Here is a 27,551-nt window from a genome sequence, read left to right as displayed (position 1 = left end):
GACCTCTCTTTCAACTCTCACCCAGTGCCAAGAGGGGTGTTGAAGCATGGGGAAAGCCTTATGGTAACGGGACATGAAGTCTGTGTAAAACACTGTAAATAAAGTGCACTGCTAGCGAACTCACTAAGAGTGTGTGAGGACTGCTTGCAAAGAGAAAGCCAGCGTGAGGGAACCTTGTGCAATTTGGAGACTTGTCCTGGGATTTCCTACTCCACTGTACGTGAAGGACTGGAAAGGGAAGCTGATGATGTGGGCAGACTGGGAAATATGGAGGAACTCCTGTGGTGGGTAGGTGAGTAGTAAGAGTTTCAACAGATCCAGCACACACAGAGGCAGTTCTTGTTATCTTAGCAAGGTGAACAACAACAAAGCCTACAGTAATTTATTGCGGACCAATTGCATGTGCAGCAACAGCTCTTTGAGAAGTTGGTGAGTCCCTCAATAAGGAGTGATAACCAGGCAATGGGCATGACGCTGTGCAAAATGGGCCGAGTGGATGACCCTGATGCTTTTTGTTAACACTTGAGAGAATGGCTTCAGGAGTAGCCTGGAAAAAGAGGGTATGGGCCCGACGTGGCTTTCTATCTCTTGTAAAAGGTCAATGCCACTCGATGAACAAGCAGCAGATTATGATACCGTGAATGCAGCCATTTGAGATCGGCTGGGTCTATTGGCAGAATGATACAGGCAGAAGTTTTGAGCAGCAAAGTTGTTAGAGGGGACAAAACTTGGGGCCGTTGCTCAAAAAATGATTAGATTGGGCCGCTAGGTAGCTGAGGCCAGATGTCTGAGGAGTTTGGGAGATTTGTGGACTCCATTATTTTGGGACTTGTAGACTGAGGTAGATAGAAATCTCTGAACCTTGGACTAAGACAGTTGTGGCTCACTCAGCTACTGAGCAACCAGTTACACCTGCTATTTCTGTGGCTACTGCAGTTGCTATATGTGCAATACCTCTCAAAGATTCCCCCACCAGTAGGAGCTCAAGAAATACACAAAGTAATCCCATCACCACTACCTTGACCTGGCTACTCCTGCACAAGGAGAAGAGGCCCCACATGGGAGTTAGCCAGATGTTATAGCCTACCTCTTCTCCCGCACTTAAGGTGTATGCTTATCCATCTCAAATCCGGAGTTTGGAAAAAACAGTACTGGAAAAGAGCCTGGAACCTGGGTGGGGGAAAAATATTTTACACAGGGAATCTCAAAGGTATTGCCCCTACAGCATCATCACCCTACTGAAGCTGAATGATGAAGGTTGGTGGTGATTTGGTTTTGGATCAGAAGTGGCCGAGGTTGAACAGTTTACCATCAATTTGATAGATTAGCTGCACTGCTGCTGGGATCTTGTCAGTGATCAAATAGAGCATCGCAGCGAGGAAGATGGAGAAGAGCACTGGGGCAGTAACACAGCCCTGCTAAATGCATGTCTTAATCTTAAAAGGCACCATAGTAGATCCATTTCAAAAGATCACTGCTTGCAAGTCATTGTGAAAGAGACAAAGAATGGTGATAAATGTTGGTGGGCATCCATACTTCAGAAGGATTTTCTACTGTGCTTCTCTCTTGATGGAGTCAAAGGCTTCTGTCAGGTCCATGAACACCAGATATAATAATCTGTGGTGTTCTCTACATTTTTCCTGCAGCTGGCAAGCAGTAAAGATCATGTCAGTGGTGCCCTTAGATGGTTTAAACTAGGGGTTCTCACAACAAAATTTTTGGTGGCCTAAGAGTACAGCCACCCACTCGTGCTCGTGGCTGGTCTGACAATTTTTCTTAAAGTATTAATTAACTTTAGGAAAAACAAATATGCACATATACATGTCCAAATCATTGTAATTTATTTATATAGGTTTTTTTTTCACACAATAATAAAAATGTACTGTTGTCTCCATTCTTTACTGGTCCTAAACAACATAGAAACACAAAGTGCTTTGCACGTTCTTGTCTTTTTTTTTTTTTTTTTTTTTTTTTAAAGACTTGATAGCTCCTAGAACTGCTGCTGTAAAAAAGGAATACTTGCATGTAATATCATTTTTCACAGTCCTCCTAGCTGGCTGATATTGACGGTTGATATTAACAAATATCACTTTTCACAGTAGCCTTACTTAGTTCTGGGACAAATTAAGCCCTGGATGGGGTAGTGGAGAGGAAGGCTGCAGAGTCCCAGGGGGAGTCGATGGAGGATGTGGGGGAGGCAGCAGGGGCAATTGGGGCGGGGGGGTGAGCCTGGGGTCAGCACCCACCGCTGCCACATAGCTGGGGCCCACGGCCAGAACTCCCCCTGTGCCTGGGGGATGGAGCCCCCTGCTGCGTGGTGGAAGCCCAGGGCTGGAGAAGGCAGCAGGGGCCAGAGGCAATGGGGAAGGGTGGTAAGCCAGGGACTGGAGCCTGCTGCCACATGACCAAAGCCTGGCTAGTGCAGCCAAACCCTGGGGTTGCAGGAGGTGGGGGGGAGGGATGAGCTTGGGGTGGGAGCCTGCCCCCCCCAGGGCTAAAAAACTCAACCCCACTGCCCTTGGGAAGGTGGGGAAGTTGCTGGCTGCCTTCTCCTCCAGCATTTGTGGTTCCAGAGGGGTCCTGGGGGAGAGGTCCTGGTAGCAGTAGCGGACTCTGGGAGCAGTCCTGGGAGAGAGGCTGCTGCTTCCTTCCCTCACCAGAGCACAGCCCAGCATGTTGTGGCCACAAGAAAAGCCCCAAGTGGCAGCTTTTGAGAAATGCTGATATAAACCTACATTGAGATTCACAAAGAATGTCTTCATAGAGGAAGAAGATGATTCAGGAGGAATCTAGCAAGCACGTTTCCTGAAGTTGCTAGCAGAGAGTTTCCTCTATAATTTCCGCAGTCAGATTGATTTCTGATGTTGAGTTAATGTGTCAGAATATATACAGGTACCATTGATATAACTAGGTTGAAACCACACTAAAGTTTTCACTGGTTTATCTAAATCAATTTTAAACAGATTTAAAATAAACTGGTGAAAATCCTGTGTTTAGACAATCCCTGATAGGGCGGTAAAGCAGTGACCTTCCTGCAGCGCTGAGGAGACAGGTGGAGGGGCTCTCTCAGGGGGGCCACTGTATGCTGTGTGGCGATCACGATTTTAATTCTGGCTTAGGGCACGTAAAAAAGAAGTGTGGGTCAGGCAGGGGCTCTGCTCCCCACTGGCAGGAGGCAGGGTGATAGACCTGGTCACAGCCAGTGTTCACTCTAATTTTTGACAGGCCATGTGCGCAAAAAATTTATTCTGTGCAAATTTTTGAAGTAGAGTTCAAATTTGTGTGCCATGAGGCAAATGTGCCCAAGCAAGTAAAATGCTTATACATTATCCCTTTCCCCCCCTTGCCAGCTGGTAGAATCTGGCTGTGTTGATAGATGGTGGGCGAACAATGTCAAAAGTTGCCCATAAATGATATTTCGGCCTGGCTCCGAGGTAGTATTTCATTTTTTGTGCACGGGGTATTTTGCCATGTGTGCGGGGTTTAGGATCTGTGCTTGCAGGTGACTCCCGGGAGCTGGTTGGTCTGCTGCCCAGCCCTAAGGTGACCAGACGTCCTGATAAAATTGGGACTGTTCCGATGTATAGTTGTTTGTTCCATGTCCCGACCAATGTACAGTTTGGACACCATTTGTCCCGATATTTTGGCGTGGGGCTGGACTGAATTGGTCACTATAGCTGGCAGGCTCCTGCACAGCTCCTGGGAAGTGGCCGGCAGGACCCTGCAGCCCCTAGGCACAGTGGCAGCCGGAGCGGGGAGAGGGTCTCCAGTCTGCGTGCTGCGCCCACCACCAGCGCTGGCTCCGTTGCAGCCAATGGGAGTTGCGGGAGCAGGGCCTGTGAGTGTGGGCAGTGCACAGAGCCCCCTGGCCGCCCTGACCCTAGGAGCCAGAGGGACCTGATGGCCACTGCCCCAGAGCTGCCCCAGGTAAGTGCCACTAGGACCCCACCCCACCCCTTCCCCAGGCAGGTCCCTCTGGCTCCTAGGGTCAGGGGCAGACATGGTTCTGTGCGCTGCCTGTGCCATGCAAGCCCTGCCCCCGCAGCTCCCATTGGCACAATGTCAGCCAATGGGAGCTGCGGAGCTGGTGCTAGTAGTGGGTACAGCACATGGAGAACCCCCAGCAACCCTCACCCTAGAAGCCAGAGGGACCTGCTGGTTGCTTCCTGGGAGCCGCCCCAGGTAAGCGCCATCCGGATCCTGCCCCTCCTCCCCTTGCCCCAGCCCCCAGGTGAGTAGACAGGCGAAAGACTGGCCAGGGGCAATGGGGCATGCATGGCATGATCAGATGCACACTGGTCTGCCTGGCCCTGTTGGGGGCAAGCCCATGCTGTGCCACACAGCTCCCCCGTCCAACACTCCTTGAACCCCCCGTGCCCTGCACACCACCACTGCTGCCCAGCGCCCCCCTGCCCACAGCCCCACCACAACTGCCCAGCACCTCACAGAATGCCCACTCCCTAGTTCCCCAACACACAGATCCCCCCTACTGCCCAATGCCCTTCCCCACAACCCCACCACAACTACACAGCTCCCCACACAGACCCCTACTGCCCAGCGTCCTGACACACACAGATCTCCCCCACAGCCCCCCAACAGTCCCCCCAATGCCAGGCACCCTACCACAGACCTCCCAGACACTTACTCCCCTATGCCCTGGGCCTGCCCCCTCCCCTGGCCACACTCACGGGCCCTGCTGGGAGGTGATATGAGTGTCAGCTGGCTTGAGCCTAGGGTGACCAGACAACAAGTGTGTAAAATCGGGACAGGGGGTTGGGGGTAATAGGAGCCTATGTAAAAAAAAAAAAAACCCAAATATCAGGACTGTCCCTATCAAATCAGGACACCCTCGCTGAGCCAGCAGCGCGGTGGGGGCTGGACCTGGGAGCATGCGCCCCTGCCCCGTGGCTTCAGCCGGGGACTGGAGCTAGGGCCATGTGCTCCTCGCCCCCCACAGCTTCCAGGGCTGTGCGTCCCCCTCCCCCGTGGCCCGGTCGCCTGAGGCGTCCCCGCCCCATGTGTCCTGAGATTTTCCTCTCGCGATCGGCTCACTACGCGGCGGCGGCGGCGGGTCCCGCTCAGGGCGGAGCTGGGCAGCCGCGCTCTGCCTGGGGCGATGTGGGGCTGCGGCGGGCTAAGCAGAGCAGCCCGGGCTCTAGTCGCCCCGCGGGGCCGGAGCCGCGGGGCGGGCCCGCCCCCGCCCGGGAGGAGGCCGGGGGCAGCGGCGGGTGAGTCCCTTCTGGGCCCGGCCGCAGCCAAGCGGGGCTGGGGCAGGCAGCCCGGGGCGGCGGCATCAGCCGGCTCTGGGTGTTTCCTGCGGGGCCTGCCTGTGGCCCGCGGCGGCCGGGCTACGAGGCCCCCAGCGCTGGGCGCGCCTCCACCGCCGCCGCCAGCCCCCGTGGCTGTGCCGGGGCCAGTAGCGCGCCATCGGCGTGATTGACAGCGCCCAGGCGCCTCCCGCGCTGCGCTGCCCCATAGCGGCCCTGCGGCGGGCGCTTAGCCGGGGCCCAGTGCAAACGCGCCGCGGCCCTGCGGCGGCACCGGCCGAGCTGCCCAGGGCCCTGTGCAAATGTAAACAAACTGCCTCCTGCCCGCCTGCGGATTACCCTGGCGGGCCGCAGCTGGCCCACCGTTGCAGGACTGTTCCTGTGGCCAGTGGCCTGGAAATGTCACAATGCTGTCCTTGCAGCCTAAGTTGTTAGGAGTCGCTTTTTAGAAACAAGTGGAGGGTTGGTCGGTTGGCCCACACGGAGTTATAGCTACTTTGCTACAGCCATGTAAGCAGGGAAGCTAATTGTCAGGGTATTTAGGATGGAACTAATGATACAAAACGAAGCTTAGAAGCATTTTATGGGTTGTTTGCTCTATTGAAGCTTGAAGCTGGCAATTTTGAGTGGCACTACTGGTCTGCAAAGGTGGCTTGGAGGAGTCAAGTTCTAAAGAGTACCATCGTCAGGGATTCGCAGGGTCTGGTCTATGGCCCAGCTTGCGGAGTGATCCCTTCTCTGCGCTGGGCCCTGAGAACTCGCAACGTTCCAGAAGGGCAGGTCCGGGACCTCCCAGAGTTTGAAACTGGGCCTTTGGGCACCAGTGATCCCTGTTTCTCTTCTTGGCTCCCTGCAGCAAAGCTAGATAAGGCAGACTTCTCTGGGGGACTTGTGTGGTACCTGTTCGGGGCACAGTGCTCTCAATGAGTCTCCAGGCATCCTTTCCAAAATAAAATGGTAATTTATTAATCACCTAGCATACAGAATCTGAGAGTCCTTTAATTAGCATAGAGAAACAAAGGTTAAGATAGAGTTGCTCCCTTGAGCCAGGCTGCCATCACCATGCCAACTAAGCCATCTTGGCACTGTCACTATCTTTTTGTCCTTAGCCCCACTCCCAGATGTGTGTATCTGGCTATGTCTGCACTTGCAGAGTTTTCGCACTGTCAGTTTCAACAGTGATAGTGAAAGAAAAGTGCTGGTTTGTGTACTCACTTACTTCCACAGGCGTCAGAGAGTGTTTACATTCGCAGCACTTCCATCCTGGATGAGAACAGTGCACTGAGGGCAGCTATCCCACAATGCAGCTCTCTCCATTTTGACGATGTGCCTTGAGGGAAGGAGAGGGGGTGATGGGGGGGGCATCCTGGGTATCTGCATAGCTTCCTCTCCCCAAACACTGATCAGCTGCAGTAGCTCAGCATTGCTTCAAGCAGGGGATCATTTGCTCCATGGAGTGGCCATTGTCACCTGGCCAGATGATAAGTTAGCTCTTGCCAAGAAAACAGGAAGGGGAGTTTCAAAGTTCCTGGGGCTTTCCAGGGGGAGGGGTTGATGTGTGTTTACCTGGCATCAAATCAGCAGAGCTGCTGGCCAGAGTGGTCACTTAGGCACTGTGGGATATCCTCAGGAGGTTAAAGGCTGTAAACAGGAAGAATGTGTCTTCACTTGGACATCACTGCCAAAGCATCACCGGTAAGAGCTGTACACCTCTCGTGGAGTTGGTTTTCTTTTTGTGGTGAAACTTCTGAAGTTTCACTGCAAAAAGTCATTGGCAAGTGTAGACACTCCCAGAATTTTTGCACAAAAAAGGGGACTTTTTCTGCTTTAAATAGCAAGTGTAGACATGCCCTAAGTCTCTCTAGGACACCCTTCCTTCCTTCCCCCCCCCCCCCCCCGACCAACTTTCAAACACCTTTCCTCTTCATTCTTTACCTGGAGCTTTTGCTCTTCCTCCCTGGAGGGAGGTGAGGGAAAAAAATCTCCTTTCTCTTGGTTGTTGATTGCTAGGTGTGAATGACTCAGCCACTGGGGTTCCCATTGTCTTTCCATAGATATGGGTTGGTTTCAGTCAGTCCTTAATAACCCATTCCTACCACCCTAGACACATGTGGCACAGTGCACAGTCAACCTATGGAATTCATTGACATAGGATGTTATGAAGGCCAAAAGTATAACTGTGTTCAGAATAGTTAAATAAGTTCCTGGAGGATAGGTCCATCAGTGGCTATTAGGCAAGATGGTCAGAGACACAACTCCATGTTTTAGGTGTCCCTAAACATCTGACTGCCAGAGACTGGGATTGGACGACGGGATGGACCACTCAATAATTAGCTCGTTCAGTTCATTCCCTCTGAAGCATCTGACACCTGCCCCTGTGGGGAGACAGGATACTGAGCTAGATAGACCATTGATCTGACCCAGTATGGCCATTCTTATGTTCTCATGTCCCCTGCTGTGCCCCAAGAGTAGCTTTTTAACCCTTTACGCTTCGTGCATAGCCATGCAAAACACAGAGGGAAACTGAAGCGCACATAGCAAACATAAAAATATTACCAAAATGCTTTCTTCATCACACCATAAAACAGGATAAGCACTTTTCAACTTCACTGGTGGATTTTCCTAAATCAATAACTAAAGGACATAGTTGTAGGTATATATTGTTACATGAAATAAGGACATAAGCCACCATTAGCAGTAGTAAATATTCATATAATGGTATTACTGAAGGATCCCAATAGGGTTAATGAATTAAAACTACCAAAATGACTTGCTTTGTATTTTTTAAGCTGGCAGAAAAAAAATCAGACTAAAGCATTGGTAGAGTGATCTGATCCATAAAAATAATACAAATAGATCTATGGCCTTTGAACTATGTACTCGCTTTATTTGCATTATACATTTCCAGTCCTTTGACAGCACATTTGTGTTTCATTTTATCTGCATTTTCTGTGGTTTTTTTGTATGCAATGTTGTTGTAGTCATGTTAGTCTCAGGGTATTAGAGAAACAAGGTGGGTGAGGTAATATCTTTTACTGGACCAACTTCTGTCGGTGAGAGAGACATGCTTTCGAGTTTACACAGAGCTCTTCTTCAGGTCTGGGAAACTAACTCAGACACTCTGTGTCAGTTTTCCAGACTTGAAGAGGAGCTCCGTGTAAACTCAAAAGCTTCTCTCTCTTCCCAACAGAAGTTGGTCCAGTAAAAGATATGACCTCATCCATCTTGTGTGTGTGTGTGTCTCTCTCTTTTTTTCTGTCATTTAGTTGCTTTATTTATCACCTGTAAATTACCTAAGTATTTTTTATAAATAACTTAGTAGTGAGATTCTTCCTTCTCTCCTCAGAAGGGATACAGCACTGTTAGCATGAAACTGACTGTAATGTAAACATATTGGAGTGTGTTCATATACATTAATAAAATAAAACAAAAAACCCTACCAAAACACTACACTAGCCCACGTACTTTTCCCCATGGGGAGAGTATGAGACAGAGTGAGCTGCATGTGAACAGATGTTAGTCACATTGCTTAATACGCTGCTGGAAGGCACTCATATTTCAGTGATGAGGGGTGGTATAAGAACTTATATAAGAACAAATTGCTTAAAATAATTGCTCTAATTCTGTTTTGTTACTCAAATATAAACACACAGACTGTGACTTGACGCATGTATCTAAATGAGAGGCGATAAATAGTTTTTTTTTAGATACTTCAAGTTTGATGCCCGAAATCGTCTACTACAGGAATAAAACTAGCTATTCCCTTTGTTCTGCATCTGAGTTCTTAATGTCAGACTGATGTTTTTGGCAACTTTTCTTTCGATAGTTCTTGGTTTTTCTTTTTTAAAAACTCACTCACTATTTAATCTTAAAGAGTGGGAGGGTGGGGGGGAAGAAGCTATATGCAACATTATGATTGCATAGTTAAAAATTAGGAAATCCAGAAGTTATGGTTGCAGTAGTGATGCTAATTCAGCTGTATTGCATATCCTGTATGTTTTATGACAAAGAATACAATGTTAAGCTATATTTTTAACTAGAACAGTAGGAATAGAAAATGGGTAAAATTTTCAGAAGTACCTATATCCCATTTTCAAATGAGATTTAGGAGATAGGTTTCATCAAAAGTCAATGGGATTTTGGTACCTAGGTGCTAGGATTTGGTTTAAGACATTCAGATTTAGGAACATATGAGTTGTCATCTTGGATCGGATCCAAGGTCCATCTACTACAGTATTGTGTCTCTCACAGGCCAGCACCAGGAGCTTCAGAGGAAGGTGTAAGAATCCTGTAGCAGGCAGATGGTCTGCCTCCACATTGTCTCTTCTGGGTCTTTAATAGCGGAGATCAGTTAAAGACCTGAAGTATGAGGTTTAATATCCCTTCCAAAATGTTTGTTGTTATTAATTATAACTGGATATTTTTGATATCCATATAAATGTCCCTTTTGGAATTTTGTTAATTTCTTGGCCTCAATAACTTCCTGTGGCAATGAGTACCACAGGTAAATGATAGGTGTGCAAATGTATTTGCTTTTAACCAGTTTGAATTTTCCATCTTATAATGTCATTGAATGTCCTCTTGTTCTTGTGTTATGAGTCAGGGAGAATGGAAGGGTCCTGATCTACCTACTCTGTATCATTTATTATGTGATAGACTTTTATCATGTTCCCTCTTACTCGCCTCCTTTCTAAGGTAAATAATCACAGTCTTCAATCTCTCTTCATATAGGAGTTTTTCCAGGCCTTGGATCATCTCATAGCCCTCCTCTGAACCCTCTCTAGTTCTGAACTACCCTTTTAGAGATGGTGTGACAGTACTGTACACTGTATTCCAGATGAGATCGCTCCACTGATTTATATAAAGGAATTATAATAATAATGTTTTCTGTATTATTCTCCCTCCCATTCCTTATGCATCCTACCATCTTGTTTGCTTTTTGTCTGCAGTTGTCCACTGAGCATGGGTTTTCATTGTCTACAGTGACATCCAGGTGTCTTTCTTGAGTTGATACAATTAATTTAGAACCCTGTAAGGTGTACAAGTAGTTTATATTTTTTCTCTTCAGTTTGCATGACTTTGCATTTATCAATATTGTCATCATTTGCCTTTGTGTTGCCCATTCACCTAGCTTGTTTGGTCTCTTTGAAGTTCCTCACAGCCGTCTCTGGTCCTGAATAATCTAAGTAATTTTGTCATCTGCACATTTTGCTATCTCACTACTTAGCCTGTGGTGTCAGATCACTAAGAAATATATAGAACAACACAGAACCTTGAGAGATCCCATTGTTAACCTTCTGCTGTGATGAAAATTGTCCATTTAATTCTAGTCTTTGATTTCTGTCTCCTAGCCAGTTTTTTATTTGATAGTACTTTGACTCTCGCCCCATGACTTTTTAGCTTCTTTAGTAGCTTCTTATGCAGGGCCTTTTTGAAGTCTAAATTCTGTCAATCAGTTTATTGACACATTCCAAGAATTCTGAGAGATTAGTGAGACATGATTTTCCTTTGCAGAAACTGTGCTTGTTAGACCCAGTCATATAATCTTCCAGGTGTTTTATACACCATTTCAACCAATTTGCCAAATACAGAGGTAAGGTTTACTGGCCTATAATTCCCTGTATCATCCCCCAGCGCCTTTTTAAAATATAGGTATAACATTTGCTACCCTCCAGGCCTCTGAAATAGTGGCTGTTTTTAATGACAGATGGCATATTTTTGTTATTACTTCATACTTAATCTCTTTTAGGACTCTTGGATATAGCATCTAGTCTTGTTGACGTATTGCTTCTTAAATTATCAATTTCTTCTCGCACCTCTTCTGATACTTCAGTCTCTGAGAGTACTTCATCTTTATTACCAGAAAAAAGCAGGTCCAGGATAGGCATCTTCCCAACATCCTCGCTGGTGAAGACGGATACAAAGAAACTTCCTTATATTCTCAATTGTTCCCTTTAATTCCTGGTGATCCAGCAGACCCACTGATTACTTTATAGACTTCCTGCTTTCCCATATACTTGTTTGTTTTTAACATCTTTAACTATTTGCTTTTCAAAATCCATGTAGGCCTTTCTAATTTTCCTTTAGCATATTGCCTTCTGCAATTTATATTTCTCTTTATGCGCTTCACTGAGTCAGATTTCTAAATTTTGAAGGATTTCTGTTTGGCTTAAATAGCTTCTTCAACTTTGCCATTTAGCCATATTGGTTTACTCCTTGCTGGTTCCCTTTTTGTTCATGTCTTTTGAGATGCTTATATTTTTAACATTAGCATATATGCCACCTCTACGGATTTTACTTTCTCAGCTTTTAACTTTAGGGCCTTTTTTTGACTAATCTCATTTTATTGAAATCTCCTTTTTAAAAGGTTAGTGTTCTGTATGTTGTCATTTTTCAGTATCCTCCCTATCTTATTGGAAGTTGAACCTTAGTGCTTCACGTTCCCCATGTATAAATGGGGATTGTACCATTTGTTTCCCAGATATTTTGTGTGATTTCATTAATTGCTGATAAAGCTGAAATCCGTGGATAGAAGGCATGGTAGAAGTACAGTATGATGTTAAGAACTACAGTTTATAAACCTTTATTTTTATCATATTATATTTAATCAGATATATAATCACAGATCTCACTTTGAGATGGATCTCTGTAGTTCTAAATAATAATACTCAGCAAACCAAATAAATCTATGCTTGTTAGTAGGTTCTATTCAAAAACAAAAAAATTTGCAAAGCTTGATCTCTTTGATAGTAGATATGTCCACAATTATTTTCTCTGTATGGAACTATCCTGGCCTATATAATCTAATAATTAATCAATAAGAATATTTTTAGATGCAGTTTAGAGGGAAAGTGGCTCAAAACAAAGGGACCAGTGTAAATATGCCACATGCTCACTGTTACAGAATGTAAGCTGTACAAAGTGTATTTTTCCTGGGCAACCCATGTGAGCAGTATAAGTGAATCCCATTCTACTTGACACTGTGTCCCTTTTTAATGATAAAGTACAGAAGTGATTAGAGGGAAGATTGTGTACCTAGTATTTGTAGAATAAATTGTAATTACTCCAGAAGTCTTCAGATGCATCACCATTGTATAGAGCTGATTAATAAAGTAGGGATTCTGAGGTTTATTGATCTGCATGCAGGAGGTATGGTTTGCATCGCATAAAAGGTGAGTCCTGTGATTTGTATCCTTTATCCTACCTAATAAGATTCCCTTCTCCCCAGGCCCCCTTTAGTCTCTGAAAAACAAACTGGATTATTGACAGTATTACTAGGCATTGTCAAGCTCTCCATCATCCACTACACTGTCAGACAAATAATCTTACATGTGGAACAAGTTAAAAAGTCAGGCTGGTGGTAATCAGATATCCCATGGGTACCGACTATGGGGCATGGCTTTGACTACAGCTATGGATGAGGGTGCATCTGATGGTGAGGGGAGATGAATGGATTGGAAAAGTATGGGGCAGGCTGGGGAGAGGAGGACCACAGTTTCTAAAATGACATGGCGGACATGGTGGATTACACAGTGCTTTGTGGACTAGTAGCATATCACCCAGGGATTTCTGGGAGCGAGGGGTCAAGTTCTCCATCCTATAATACTTTACATATCCCATAATTTTTGTACCGTTTTTCAAAATTCTCACAGTCCCTTGGAATGCTTTTTGATGTCCGCCATCTGTCTGTCAGAAGCATGGAGCCGGCAGAACTCAGTACAGTTTTCATCTGTGCTGCTAATACAGGGCACATGATTGTCCGGTATTTTCACAGCTTGAGGGAGTACTGCTGAAATTGGGATTGTGATAAAGACAATGCAGCGTTATTTGAGCACAGTAACTGGATGCTGGTGGACATAGTGAAAAAGAATGCCAGGTTGCTGCTGGCATTCCCGGAGCTGCTCTGCATGATGGAGCACTGTTTCCGGGCCTGAGAAATGAACAATGGCTGATGGGGATTGCATCATAATGCAGATTTGGGATGATGAGCAGTGGCTACAGAGCTTTCAGATGTGAAAAGCCACATTCCTGGGGCTGTGTGTCAAGCTCACCTCAGCCCTCTGCAACAGGGACACCAAAATGAGAGCAGCATTGACAAGTGGAGAAGCAAGTGGCAATCACACTCAGGAAGCTTTTAACACTGGCTTGCTACTGGTCAGTGGGCAATAATTTTGGGTTGGAAAATCCACAGTGTGGGGCCCATTATGATCTAACTGTGTAAGGCCATAAAACATCTCTTGCTGTGCAGGACTGTGACTCTTGGTAATGTGTAGGAAATAGTAGGCAGATTTGCAGTAATGGAGTTCCTGAACTGGACATGGAGCAGGTCCTCAAGGAACCAATTTTGAAGCACTTAGAGGAGAGGAAAGTGGTCGGGAACAGTCAGCATGGCAAGTCATGCCTGACTAACCTAATTGCCTTCTATGATGAGATAACTGGCTCAGTGGATGAGGGGAAAGCAGTGGACGTGTTATTCCTTGACTTTAGCAAAGCTTTTGATATGGTCTCCCACAGTATTCTTGCCAGCAAGTTAAAGAAATATGGGCTGGATGAATGGACTATAAGGTGGATAGAAAGCTGGCTACCCGGGCTCAACGGGTAGTGATCAATGGCTCCATATCTAGTTGGCAGCCAGTATCAAGTGGAGTGCCCCAAGGGTCAGTCCTGGGGCTGGTTTTCTTCAATATCTTCATTAATGATCTGGAGGATGGTGTGGATTGCACCCTCGGCAAGTTTGTAGATGACACTAAACTGGGAGGAGAGGTAAATATGCTGGAGGGTAGGGATAGGATACAGAGGGCCCTAGACAAATTAGGGGATTGGACCAAAAGAAATCTGATGAGGTTCAACAAGGACAAGTGCAGAGTCCTGCACTTAGGACGGAAGAATACCAGGCACCGCTACAGACTAGGGACCGAGTGGCTAGACAGCAGTTCTGCAGAAAAGGACCTAAGGGTTGCAGTGGACGAGAAGCTGGATATGAAGCTGGTGTGCCCTTGTTGCCAAGAAGGCTAACAGCATTTTATATATTTATATATTTATTTTATATATTGTATAGGTAGGGGCATGGCCAGCAGATCGAGGAACGTGATCATTCCCCTCTATTCAGCATTGGTGAGGACTCATCTAGAGTACTGTGTCCAGTTTTGGTCCTCACATTACAAACTTGGAAAGAGTCCAGCGGAGGGCAACAAAAATGATTAGGGCACTGGAACACATGACTTATGAGGAGAGGCTGAGGGAACTGGGATTATTTAGGCTGCAGAAGAGAAGAATGAGGGGGGATGTGATAGCTGCTTTCAACTACCTGAAAGGGGTTCAAAAGAGAATGGATCTAGACCAGGGGTCTCAAACTCAAATGACCATGAGGGCTACATGAGGACTAGTGCATTGGCCCGAGGGCCACATCACTGACACACCACCCTTGCTGCCCCCGGCCCTCTCCCCCACTCCACCCCTTCCGTGAGGCCCTGCCTCTGCCCTGCCTCTTCCCACCTTTTCCCTGCCCCCATTCCAACCCCTTCCCTTCAGGGAGCGGTGCAGGATTTGTGGCGCCATGGGGTAGGCAGAGGGGCACACGGGGGAGGGGGGCACGAAAGAACCCTGCAGGACGCATGCAGCCTACGGGCTGCGTGTTTGAGACTCCTGATCTAGACTTTTCTTAGTGGTACCAGATGACAGAATAAGGAGTAATGGTCTCAAGTTGCAGTGGGGGAGGTCTAGGTTGGATATTAGGAAAAACTTTTCACTAGGAGGGTAGTGAAGCACTGGAATGGGTTACCTAGGGAGGTGGTGGAATCTCCTTCCTTAAAAGTTTTTAAGGTCAGGCTTGACAAAGCCCCACCTGGGATGATTTAGTTGGGTATTGGCCCGGCTTTGAGCGGGGGGTTGGACTAGATGACTTCCTGAGTTCCTTCCAACCCTGATATTCTATGATTCTAACTGCGGTAGGGTGATAGACCGCACACACATCCCTATTTTGGCACCAGCCCACCTTACCACACAGAAAGGGTTACTTTTCTGTGGTTTTGTAGGTGCTAGTGGATCACCAGGTGCACTTCACTGATATCAATGTGACTGATCAAGGAAGAACACACGACTTCTCAAAAAGCTGCAAGCGGGCACGTTCTTTCCCAACTGGCAAATTGCCATTGGCGATGTTGAAGTGGCAATAGTGAGTCTGAGGGACCCAACCTACCCCTTGCTTCCCTGGCTCATGAAGCTATACACTGGCCACCTCACACACCAAGAAAGTTTTAACTACCAGCTCAGCAGGTGCAGAATTACATTAGAATTTGCTTTTGGGAGATCGAAGGGATGCTAGTGATGTTTAATTACTAGATTAGATCTCAATGAGAGAAACATTCCAGTGGTTATAGCTGCATGCTGTATACTGCACAACATCTATGAGTGAAGGGGGAATAGCTGCCACTGGGTTGAAGGGATCTGGTTGACTAGCCGTCTGCTGAATTTGAACAGCCAGACACAGGGGCTACTAGAAGAGGAGCTGTGTGGCTGAGGGAGGCCATAAAAGAGCATTTTGCCAGTCCTCTATAGTAGAGTTCTCTGTTGCTTTCATTAAAAAAGTGTCTGTCTTGTACTCTTTAGATAATATAATTTACCTCCTGCTGTGCATTCTGCAGTGCTTGATGGTAACTAGTAAAATACTCTGGCTTTCCAAAAGTAAAGCTTTATTGTGTGCAAAACAACAATGAACAAAATTGAAGCTCAAACACATGCAAGGTTAAAAAGACTTTTTCCAAAATTCCAAGTGAAGATGGAAGTAAACAATAACATTTATGTCAAGGTATGTAAACGGTAATTCAGTTCAGTCTGTTGTGGCTACATATATACCGATCTGTGTTTTTACATGTGTATATGTAGCTGTGGTTCTCTTCTTGTTCCTCAGTGTGGAGCAGTTGGAGTAAGGATGTACACTGTGGTATGTTTAGGTATATTTAGGACTGCAACGTCTGCTCAGTGCAGGATCTTTGGGACTGTAGGTCAACCATGCTCTGTAACATTTGCGTTTGTTACTTGAATAACCCCATTATGTTCTGGTGCATTTCTTTGGTGCCTCTTAGTCCTTTTGCCTGTCCTGCAGCAACTGCTCTCTTCATTCTCGGTTTTCCCCTCTGTTACGTTCTGAAGAGTTCTCCAAGACCTTTGATCATGGTCCAAGGCAATTGTGGCCTCGAGGCTCTTGCAGAACATATACTCCCTAGTCCTCTTTCTTTGCCTCCTGATCAGGGTCAGACATGCCTCAGGCATGGAGGGGGGACTCCTCAAAACCACCTGATAAAAACAGACTGATACACTTTAGAGTTGCAGTCACAATGAAAAGGGAAAGAGAAGTCTCAAAACTCTCTTTGCATTATTTCCTGCCTTGGTTTTGGAGCATCTTGGTACAGCATTGCTCTGCAACTCAAACCCTGGTGGGTACGGCCTAGCAGGGGGAGAACGAGGGGGTGTTGTATTGCATGTGGCTGTACAGTTTTGGTCCTCTTCCTGGTACAGATATAGGGAAATAGCAGCGACTATTAATGCTATTTTTCATAGGCAATGGTGATTTTGGCTAATATCTCATTCCTGAGGGTCACAAAGGCACAGCGAACATGGCTGCTGATGGCTTCCTTAAGCTGCCTGAGTTTGTGTGGGACTAGCTTGTTTACTGCCATAGTGCCAGCTGAACTCATCACAGAGTGGCATGGGAAGGCGTCTTTATCTCAGAGGAGGAGAGAAAGCTTCCATCTCTAGAATTCTTCAGGAGAGGATTGTAGAATATCTCCATGAAAGTTTCATCGGGATCTCTTGAGGATAAAAGAGACATCCCTATTCTGATAAACATAGCACTCCCCATGACCCCCCTCCTAGCCCAAAAAGCCAAAGAAATGAAAAGTGGACCTGAAGTCTGCCTCGGTTTCTTCCACTGCTACCTGAGCACATGACACAGATTTGATGTGGATTGTATAATCAGACTGCCTTACAACCCTTTTTGAAATGTATTTTCTAACATTACACCAGTACAACAATGAAAAGTTGATCCCTTGTTTTAACTTGTGAATGGGACTGGTGTCATTTTAAAATGGGGAACAAAGGTGGGTGGGGGGAAGCACGAGATGAGGTTTGAGGGAAAGGAAAAACAAAAACAAAAAAATTGCAAGGAAAACTGCTCGTACGCTTACTCAAATTCCCTTCCCCTTTGGCAGTGGGTTCATCTGTGCTCACCTGGTGGGACTGGCTAAACTCCTGCACGGTTTTAGACTGTTCCTAGATTGTGGCATGGTTTGAGTTCCCTGCCATGTCTCTCTCTTTGCTCCCCCTGCTGTTCATGGCAGGCATCTCCTTCTCTGGCTCCTCCATAGTTACTATCCTGAACACCATAGTCAAGTCCTGAAATTGACACTGCTAGATCGATGGAAGAATTCTCCCGTTAACCTAGCAATGGTCTCTCAAGGAGGTGGATTAACTACAGTGACGGAAACCCCCCTTCACTATGGTGCCTACAGACGCAAAGCTGCCACACCGTAGCTGTGCTGCTCAAGCATTTACAGTGTAGACGGGTCCTAAGAGCTGTACTGTCTTAGTGCAAAGGCAAGAGTCAGCTTCTGTTTTTAGCACACTCTTGGATCACTTGATTAGATCAAAAGAAATGCATTCTTCCTTAACCTTCCTGTGAAGTCTTGAAGTAATTCTTGTTTTAAGGTTGTAAATTGATTTAAATGCTTATTGTAGTAATTGGCAAACCAGATACATTGTACCATGGATCTGTTAATTGAATTTCAATTGGAATCTTAATTTGATTGTTGGATTATGTCCTATTTGATTAGTTCAGGGAAATTAGAAATAAATCAGTGATACATTTGCTTAGCTTTGTATTTGTTTGCATATTCTTTTCATAAATACATAAAAACGGGGGACTGGTTTCTCTCTCAAAACTTTTGTGTGAGAAAACAATGTATTCGCAGGTAAAGGTAAATACATTGATTAGCTCCTGGACGCATATGTTAATTATTTAAAATCTTATGACCACTACATAGTGTTTCAAACCATTTTGACAAACAGATCTTTTATCTCTGAATGATCATAAAGCTGATGATTTCCATTGCACTGATTTTGTTGTATATGCAGGTGACCATTATGGTCAGGCTTTTCAGAGAGGTCCCAGGGGCTTCAGTGAGAACTACAGCTGGAAAATGCAGTTGACATCCAATAGTACAAGGTTTGTCTGTCTGACTGAAATGAAAAGCAGCATGTAAGTACAGTAGCTAATCAAATTATCCATGACATTATCCTTTACTGTATAAAAATGAGCTTAATGATTTTTGATGACAACTTGATGATGATTTGATAAACTCTTCTGAAAGATCAAAATTGATTTTTTTCAGATAATTTTTGCTCTTCCTTTTTATTGTTACTGTACATAAATACATACTACTAACTTAAAAAAATCCCCAACATTATGTACATTCAATAATCTATTTTATGGTCAGAGTTATCAGTAATTCAGTATGACGTTAAATGATCTTAACTAAGTTAAAAGGAGAGATTTTAGATTCTAGGCAGCGAGATAAAATGAATAAAAAGTGCTTTCTCTGGCTTTGTCCCTCCTCCCACCTTGAAGGAAATATTTTTCCCTCCTCGTAACCCAACTTTTTGTTTCAATTACATGTTTTGGTGCCAGGTATTCATGTTTATGACATGATGTTTGGCTTTCATTGTTTAGGTCTGCTATGAAGAGGCTATACAGTACTTCACACACAACAGTGGATTCAAAAGAGATGAAAAAATTCCAGCTTTTGGCACATAGATGGTGGGATGAACAAGGAGAATATTCCACCTTGCATTCTCTGAATGATATCAGAGTGCCATTTATTAGGTACAGTTTTGGAATTACTTTTGCTGCGTAATGCTATTTCTAAGCATTCATCTAAAAACAGTGTAAAATAATTAGACAGGAAAATGAGACATAACTTGTTGAACAATTATAGTTACTTAACACAAATTTTAAAGAAACAGTTCATTTAAACCATTTTGTATCTTTGTGCTTATTTATGTCCACTTTATTTCAGAGATACTCTATTGAACATGAGTAGTGATCATCAGCTGGGAAGCCCTCTGTCTGGTGTAAAGATTCTAGATGTTGGCTGTGGTGGTGGATTGTTAAGTGAAGTAAGAAACACAGTTTGTTGTTCCTGCCTCTCTAGCTAAGGAGCATATGAAGACTTTGAAAGGTGTTTATTTAAATCCTAAATCTTAGATGAGGAGGAGCAGCCCCAGGCCCTTTTCTGCAGTATTGGTACATTGATAAACGCATGTTTTGGAGTGCAGTAAATTCTACAAACCACATTTAGTATTTGGGTTAAAAAAAGTACATGCAATGTTTTGTTATAATCAACTGAGCTTCATCAAGAAAAGAGAAACGAAAGGAAAAGGTGCTAAAACCTTACGGTTAACCAACAAACAGATTATTCAAATATTGTCACAACCAGCAAAATAGCATCAGTCCTTTCTAGCATTCCTTTGGAAAGTCATTGCAAAATAACTTTTATTTGTGTTTGGTGGTGGGGGAGGGGTTAGTAAAAGATCACTTTTTTTCATGACCACTCTTGTTAATGAAGTAACATGTTTTCCATTATAACCTATTTTCACATGCTTGACACTTTTTTGAAACAGTCAACTTTTGGGCTTAAATTTTCCATATTGGGCAAAGTTCTCATCTCTGACCTTGCCTCTTGACACAACCTAATAGTACTGGGGCTGTACAAAGAGGCCCTAAAAGCCCCGTATCTGGCGTGAGGAGGATTCCTGTGGTGCAGGGAGCACTCATAAGGCTGCCTCATGAGGACCCGCTCACAAGCCTGGGGAAAGGGGGTGTTTTGGGGGCATAGGTGCTGGAACTAGGGGTGCTGCCATACCCCCTGGCTTGAAGTGGGTTCCATTATATACAAGGTTTACAGTTTGGTTCAAACTCTCAGCACCCCCAGTATAAAAATTGTTCCAGCACCCCTGGTTGAGGGTGGGAGTGTAAAACACAGATTCTGGTCAGTGCTGTGACCCATAGGGCTGGTCTAATTTAGACTGGCCCCCAGGGCTGTCTAAGTTACGCTGCGGACCTCTCTAGCCCCCAGAGCAGCCCAAGATCTTTTGAAGCTTTTAAGTTCAGAGGTGTAGCACAGATGCTCACCTTGGCTCTCTGCACAAAGGTGGGTCTCTCCCTCCCCCGCTCCCTCCCCCCATTTCTGGTAGCTAGACGTAAATCCTTTTTAACCGCGAGAGAGTGAAAAATGTGTATCTTTACCCTGTTATAAAACAATTCCTCCCTCCCTCACCTCCTACCCTCCAAATACATGAGCCAGCTAGAGCAAAAACTACTGAAGTGGAAACTTGGTATAATCTTAATTCTTATTGGCGATTAGTACCTTTACTTGATTTTTGAAAAATAAAATAAATGGTTTCTATTTAATAGAATTATGACTGCTTGAAAATTGTACACAAGCATTAGAAAATTTTGCGGGTGTGTGCTTAAGGGTGGATATACTGTGCATATGTGTCCATCTAGTTAAGTTCTCACTGGCTGGTTCAAAGTACTTATAAGCTCCACACACTGAATGACTATGGATAAGTAGCTCTCTCACTCTGCTGGTAAAGCCAGTGGAGCTTGTAACTTTCACAGGCTTAATAACTAGAGAATTTAGAGTTCCAATAACATAAAGTTGGTTGTGTTGCACAAAGTATTCAAGTTTCAAAAGAGACGTCAACCTCTGAGGAAAAAACGCACTTAAAATATTTCAGTGACAGTCAAGACTGGTACTTTCCTAGTAAACATCTGAGTATTCAGCTTTCAGCATTGAGCAGGTATCATAGATAATCATTTATAGAGTAACCATTAAAAAGATATGTGGATTCACCATTTCAGTAAGGAGTGACCATAAGTGTAGGTTCAAAAACCTAGGGGAAGAAAAATGGTGTCTCTGTGATAGTTGCAGTAGAGAAAATCTGCACTTGTGGCAAAGTGGACAAAATTATTTAAAAAACAGATGTAAAAGAATCACTATCTTCTATTTGACAATATTAGTTTTTAAAAGAATAGAAAATCTAAAATGTATTTTGTGCTTTCTCTGTCTAATAAACTTTTAAAAATGCTGCAGATCAAAGACCAGCCCTGTTTGTCTGTGTTCTAATGATGCTTACTGCAAGATTTTTTTGTGACTTTGACATTAGATTCTGTTAGTTTACATAGAGCCTTATGCTTACGCTGATTGTTTTAATGCAGCGAATAAACAACACTGTATATATCATTAGCCTCTAGGTAGACTGGGAGCTTCAGTTACTGGCATTGATCCTCTGGAAGACAACATTAGAACAGCAGAACAGCACAAGTCATTTGATCCAATCCTAGCCAAGAGAATACAGTACAAACCGTGTTCACTGGAGGATATTGCAGAAGAAGCTACAGAAACCTTTGATGTAATGGTTGCTTCTGAAGTAGTGGAGCATGTGGCTGACCTAGAAACATTTATCAAGTACTGCTATCAAGTGTTAAAAGTAAGTGTTTGTTTTAATTGTAGGAAATGTTTATTCCTTCCTTCTTTAATGAAGTTTTTATTTAAAAAGTTAATCAGAGCACATGTAGATCCCAAACACCTCTGTGACATCGTCACTTAATATTGCAGTAGTACCATGACTCCCATTAGGTTGTGTACAAGGAAGTACAAGGTCAAAACCTAATGAAAAGTTCTTACAGCCTGATTTTCCACTGATGGAGGAAGATTTAATAGCTATGTTGATGGTGTCTACAAATATGATTTGACTGTGCACTGAAGTTGTGTCTGCAGTTAAACTTCTTTATCTCATGGCATCTTATTCCTACTCAGCATTAAAAGTCAGACGTATTCCTGGATTGCTTTAAAGAGTGCCATGTTTACATTTAGATGTGCTTAGGATTTATTTTATTTTTTCTAGTATTCTTGTTTCTGGTTACTAGAGGATGACGGTAGCCCCAGTGTGCAGTCTGAGACTCTTCTTTACTCCACAGCCTTGTCAAACTACTCACACGGAGAACATAGTTTATCTGAATAGGAACCATCGCCCTCTTCTGTCTGATAGGGGCATGAGAAATTATTCTTTTTCTACCATTTCAAAGAACAAAAGTAATATTAGCGGTTCTGTGCAAGTGTTTACATTAGGACATACAGAGAATCAATTAAACAAAATTTTATCTAGAAGTATATTAATTGTGTAATGGTATCTCATATTTTGCAATTTATGCTGCAGTACATTATGAAGATTTGCTGGTGACTTAGTGTTATGGCCAAATTCCAGCATGGGGAATTACAGTCTACCTACCTAAATAATGCCTATAGTTTCAGTGGGATAAACTAAGTCTTCACTTCTTGTCCAGAACTGCTGTGTAGTGTAACATTGTTGCAGCTGTTAAACAGCACCTGTGTTGTGCTTCACAAATTGCTGCATGTCAGTGGGTAAAGTGATCTTTCTGTACAATCTGTAAACTGTTTTAAGGTCTGTGAGGATGAACTTTGCAATATAAGTTTATTAATGTGCTTATTTTTACAAGAATGTGGAATATATATGAATTGAAATAGCAAGTCAGCTAGTCACAATGGAGCTCACTTCGCGATGGCCCAAAAGAAAGCCCCCCAAAATGAGCACTGATTGGCTGCACTATCAGTTTGGCTGCCCTCTAAGCAAATAAGCATTTCTATTAGTAAGTGCCCCACTGATCCCACTCGCTGTAGGAGAAATATCCTTGGGCAGTTTTTGCTCTATGGATTTGTGGTGTGTCAGCAGCCACAGTTAGGTATGAAAATAGCCCAAACTAATCTGCTTGCAGTTGCCATGGAGAAGAGTGTGTATGTTCGTTTAATTTAAATTGAAGCTTAAAAAATAAGACAGGATATTGTCTTGTGTTTACTACACACATTCTTATATTTCTAATTCATTCTCTGCTTGGGCATCATTTGCATGTATTGTTATATAATTTAATTAGGTGTTATCCTTGATTAGCATAGATACTTTTGGGCATGGCTGTTCTTTTTAAATGATCCAAAACCTTGATGATGTTGACTGTTGGTTAAATGTTGAAAAGACTCAGTCTTTACAAAAAGAAAAATCAGGATGTGATGTTCTATCACCTACAGTTGTCTTAAAACATTTATGTGAAAGTAGCTTTAATTCCTGCAGCTCATGGCTTCTAAATGGACACATTCTGTACTTAAAGTTCAAAAATGATTAATCTTGTACTTTTTCACGTGAAGGGTTCTCACGCTTTTTGTTCAGTTAAATGTACTGCTAATTGAATATTGTTTTAATATTTTTATTAGCCTGAAGGCTCGTTATTCATTACTACAATCAACAAGACACAGTTGTCCTATATCTTGGGGATTGTTGTTGCAGAGAGAATAATGGGCATTGTACCAGAAGGTACTCATGACTGGGAGAAGTTTATTTCACCTGACGAGCTAGAATGCCTGCTAGACTCAAGTAAGTGTCAAATAGAATGACGGGAGTGAATAGAGAGATCCAAGTGTTACTGATTATAACGGCAACTGTCTGGGGACTAGATAGCTAGGATGATTGGTAACCTTGAAGTGAAGAGTTCTGTACTCTGGTTAGCAGCTCAGATTTGATGCAAGTCAAGCATAGCTAAAAGTCATTACCACATACTGGCTGTTCAGCTGAGTATGTAGGGTTGATGAACTCAGTTCAACTCCAAGCGTACAGAGGTCACCTAAACAAAACCACCATCACAACTAGCCTCCTTGTTGATAGCCAAAGCATCAAAAGATGCAAATTCTTGGACGCTTTTTGGAGACCATAGTGTTTCATTTCTAAGGGTGAGTCCTCTAGGTCAGGGCTGAGACACTTGATGAGCTAGTGTCCAAAGGTTGCACTGCTGCTGCACTGTATAAACCAAGGGCTTTTGTCGTCTTCATATTTCATTAGCCTTACATTTATTAAAACATTTCATTTAAAAACTGTCTGAAGTTGAAAGCTGACCACAGACTTTCCAATAAAACTTGAAAGAGTGTGTATTATGGTGTCCGGATCAAAATACTAAGTCACACCAATGATCCCAGTTTGATTGCTTTCCTAAAAGACTGATTTCTGAGGTGTTGGGTTTTTCCCTCAGACGCTCCTTCTCTACAGAAAATTTAAAAAAAACAAAACAAAAACCCACCAGCAAGCACCTCACTTTTCCTGTAACTTGCTGTAAACAAGCTGATGCCTGAACTCAATCTTTTATCTTCTATCCTGCTGGGTCTGGGATGATGCAGCATCATATGATGAACCTAAGGGATATTAAGAAGGGAGCATAAAATTGCTCTTTATTTACACTGTTTCCTTGATCCATATTCTTCTTGCCTTATTTTTTTCATTCATAGTTAAATCTCGAGTATCTTCCATAGCTATTGTGACAGGTTGGCTCACAGAACCCCCCTTGGGAACTGCCAACTGATGTGCCAAGACTACTACTGCTCCTGCTTTCCTGCCCTGTCAGCATAGGTCTTCAGTGCCCTGCTTGGTTTGAGCCAGACTCGCTAGCCTGCTGCAAACCCAGACCTAGGTCTGAACCATGCCCCCTAGCAGCTGTAGGCTTAACTGAAAGCAGCTTACAGAAGTGTTCCTGTCCTTGACACTCAGATGCCAACTCCCAATGGGGTCCAAACCCTAAATAAATCCATTTTACCCTGTATAAAGCTTATACAGGGTAAACTCATAAATCGTTCGCCCTCTATAACACTGATAGAGAGAGATGCACAGCTGTTCCCTCCTCCCCTCCCCCGGTATTAATACATACTCTGTGTTAATTAATAAGTAAAAAGTGATTTTATTAAATACAGAAAGTAGGATTTAAGTGGTTCCAAGTAGTAACAGACAGAACAAAGTGAGTTACCAAGCAAAATAAAATAAAACACGCAAGTCTATGTCTAGTACGGTAATAAAACTGAATATAGATAAAAACCTCACCAGTTCCAGTAAGCTTTCTTTTACAGACTAATCTCCTTCTAGTCTGCGTCCAGCAATCACTCACACCCCCTGTAGTTACTGTCCTTTGTTCAGTTTCTTTCAGGTATCTTTGGGGGTGGAGAGGCTCTCTTTTTAGCCAACTGAAGACAAAATGGAGGGATCTCCCTGGGGTTTAAATAGACTTTCTCTTGTGGGTGGAGACCCCTTCCTCTCTCCTATGCAAAGTCCAGCTACAAAATGGAGTTTTGGAGTCACATGGGCAAGTCACATGTCCAATCATGATTGAGTTCCTTACCAGCCAAGCCACTAGTTCCTGGGAAAGCCCGGATGTGGATTGGCATCTCCAGGTTCATTGTTGGCTTAAGGGCTCTTGATTGGGCACTTACTGAGAACAGTCTTTTCTCAGGAAGCTGACCAACTGCTTCACTAAAACCTACTCAGAATCAAACAAGTATACAGCCAATATTCATAACTTCAAATACAAAAATGATACATGCATACAAGTAGGATTAATAGATCTAGTAGATCATAGCCTCTACAGAGGTATGTTACATGGCATATGTAGCATAAAACATATTCCAGTTATGTCATATATACATTCATAAGTGTATCTCCATAAAGCCTTATGGGGGGCACCGTCACAGATATATTCAGTTTATCAGTTTTGAAGTGGATGACCTGAATCTGTGAAACTTGAGCAACTATAAATATGCTTCTGATGACTCAGTGTTGTTGCTCTAAAGCTCAATGGAAGAATGTATATTTAGAACTTGCTATTTTTTTAGAGCTTGATGTTTCATTGACTTAGAATGTCTGAGGCTCACCATCTTTTCCCCCTTCTTTTACAGATGGCTTTTTAGTCAAGACAGTGAATGGAATGTCATACAACCCCTTGTCAGGGTCCTGGAGTTGGATTGAAAGCACTAGCATTAACTATGCGGTGCATGCCGTGAAAACTAGGGTAAAAGAACAATCAAGTTCAAGAGAGCCACCTTCAGAGACAGATAAGGAGGAGCACCTAGCCGAAGCTAGTGCCAGCACAACTGTGTGAGACACGGTAGTAGACAAGCAGCAAGAAGTTGAAGGAAGATTTGCATAAATGGTTGTAATAAAACTGTTTGTTTGCAACAACAAGTCTACTGTTCATATAAATGGCAGTTAAGATGTTTTTGCCAATCTGTTTCAATGTAGTCTGGGGGGAGAATTGCTTATTCTCTCAGGAATCATGTGGGATTAAGATGGGAAAGTTTTTGGAGAGCTCTTTTATGAGAAAATAATTTCAAACCTTCAAATTATTCTGTCAGTATTTGTGTACGATGGCTTTTACAGTCCTACCAAGAAAACACAAGTTTCAACAGGACTCCAGAGAGTAATGGGCTGATGCTGAGTTCAATGTGGAGTCACTTTTAAAAATGCAATACACTGTGTAAATAGAAGGATTTAAGCAATTTTTAAATTAAACTACTCAAGTGCACTGTTCAGAAACTTGTTTCTGTGTTTAATTAATTGTTAAAACACCAAAACCCTCTTTTCCTCCTTCCATTCTGGATATTCCAACTGTGGGAAAAGAAGGGACGGGTAGTGACATAGGAGCTCTTGCTCTGTCTCTGTGCCACTGCTGTGAGCCTTCCACTAGTTACACTAGTACTGCAGTCTGGTTCAGCGGTGGCAACACCACACTTGAGAATCTGGTCTCTGAATGTCAACCTGTCACACCCTCCATAAATGGGACCTGTTATCAGGTCCTTCATATTTAAGTAAAATCGTCACAATTTAAACAATCACTTTTGTAGCATAAAGCAGCAGTTAACAGGCCATCAGTTCATTTACAATCTGTCATAGAATCTAAATTATGTGAATGGCACAATCCTTTACCTACTTCACTGAGCTGATAGGAGGTGTACTTAGTAAAAAGCTATTCTGCTCTGAAATGCGAGTCTCTAAATAAAATGGTGTTGCATGTGTCCATGATCATCTGTCCCCAATTTTATTTTTATCAGATGTGCTCAGTTTACACATAAAAAGATGGGGTTGTTTCATTTTTCTAATTGCAGCCCTGCAAACTCAGCCTGGGATCTGAAAGTTAGCTGGGTTCTCTCTTTGTCATGCATCATCCCCTGTAAAAGGTTCAGCAGCTCAAATTAACCTCTCGCTTTGTGTAGTCCCCTTGCCTTCTCTGGCCTTGCACAAGTGCAACTGGCCTTGTAATTGGAATTTAGTAGATGATCTGATGCACAAAAAAATATAGAATCCAGTTTGATTAATCTATTTTTGGCTTTGCAACAGTATTGT

At 43.6% G+C, this 27,551-nt stretch overlaps 1 protein-coding gene across 6 annotated transcripts; it reads left to right on the top strand.

The window, feature by feature from the left end:
* The first annotated feature begins 252 nt into the window (after window positions 1-252).
* Window positions 253-27,230, top strand: COQ3 (coenzyme Q3, methyltransferase). Of its 6 annotated transcripts, none has more exons than XM_038397381.2 (7): window positions 253-292; window positions 18,399-18,522; window positions 18,994-19,146; window positions 19,340-19,439; window positions 21,573-21,815; window positions 23,612-23,771; window positions 26,108-27,230. In XM_038397381.2, the coding sequence occupies exons 1-7, from the start codon at window positions 268-270 to the stop codon at window positions 26,308-26,310; spliced, it is 1,008 nt and encodes a 335-aa protein (XP_038253309.1). In that variant the 5' UTR covers window positions 253-267; the 3' UTR covers window positions 26,311-27,230. The 6 variants fall into 6 exon arrangements, with proteins under 6 accessions (XP_038253309.1, XP_043366620.1, XP_038253308.1 ...); XM_043510685.1 differs by lacking the exon at window positions 253-292 and adding an exon at window positions 5,069-5,228 and having other exon boundaries at window positions 18,399-18,489; XM_038397380.2 differs by lacking the exon at window positions 253-292 and adding an exon at window positions 5,069-5,228.
* Window positions 27,231-27,551: the final 321 nt, after the last annotated feature.

The sequence above is a fragment of the Dermochelys coriacea genome, chromosome 3, assembly GCF_009764565.3.
Source record: "Dermochelys coriacea isolate rDerCor1 chromosome 3, rDerCor1.pri.v4, whole genome shotgun sequence".
Taxonomy (NCBI): Eukaryota; Metazoa; Chordata; order Testudines; family Dermochelyidae; genus Dermochelys; species Dermochelys coriacea.
The sequence above is the reverse complement of the archived record's forward strand: the minus strand, read 5'-3'. Positions and strand labels throughout refer to the sequence as shown.

What these genes read in the sequence shown, in the direction of transcription:
- COQ3 (XM_038397380.2), top strand. Translation starts at nt 5,117, where the DNA reads ATGTGGGGCTGCGGCGGGCTAAGCAGAGCAGCCCGGGCTCTAGTCGCC. An exon ending in GAGGCCGGGGGCAGCGGCGG is followed by an intron (nt 5,229 to 18,398) that starts GTGAGTCCCTTC and finishes TTGTATATGCAG; the next exon opens with GTGACCATTATGGTCAGGCT. An exon ending in ACTGCTATCAAGTGTTAAAA is followed by an intron (nt 21,816 to 23,611) that starts GTAAGTGTTTGT and finishes TATTTTTATTAG; the next exon opens with CCTGAAGGCTCGTTATTCAT.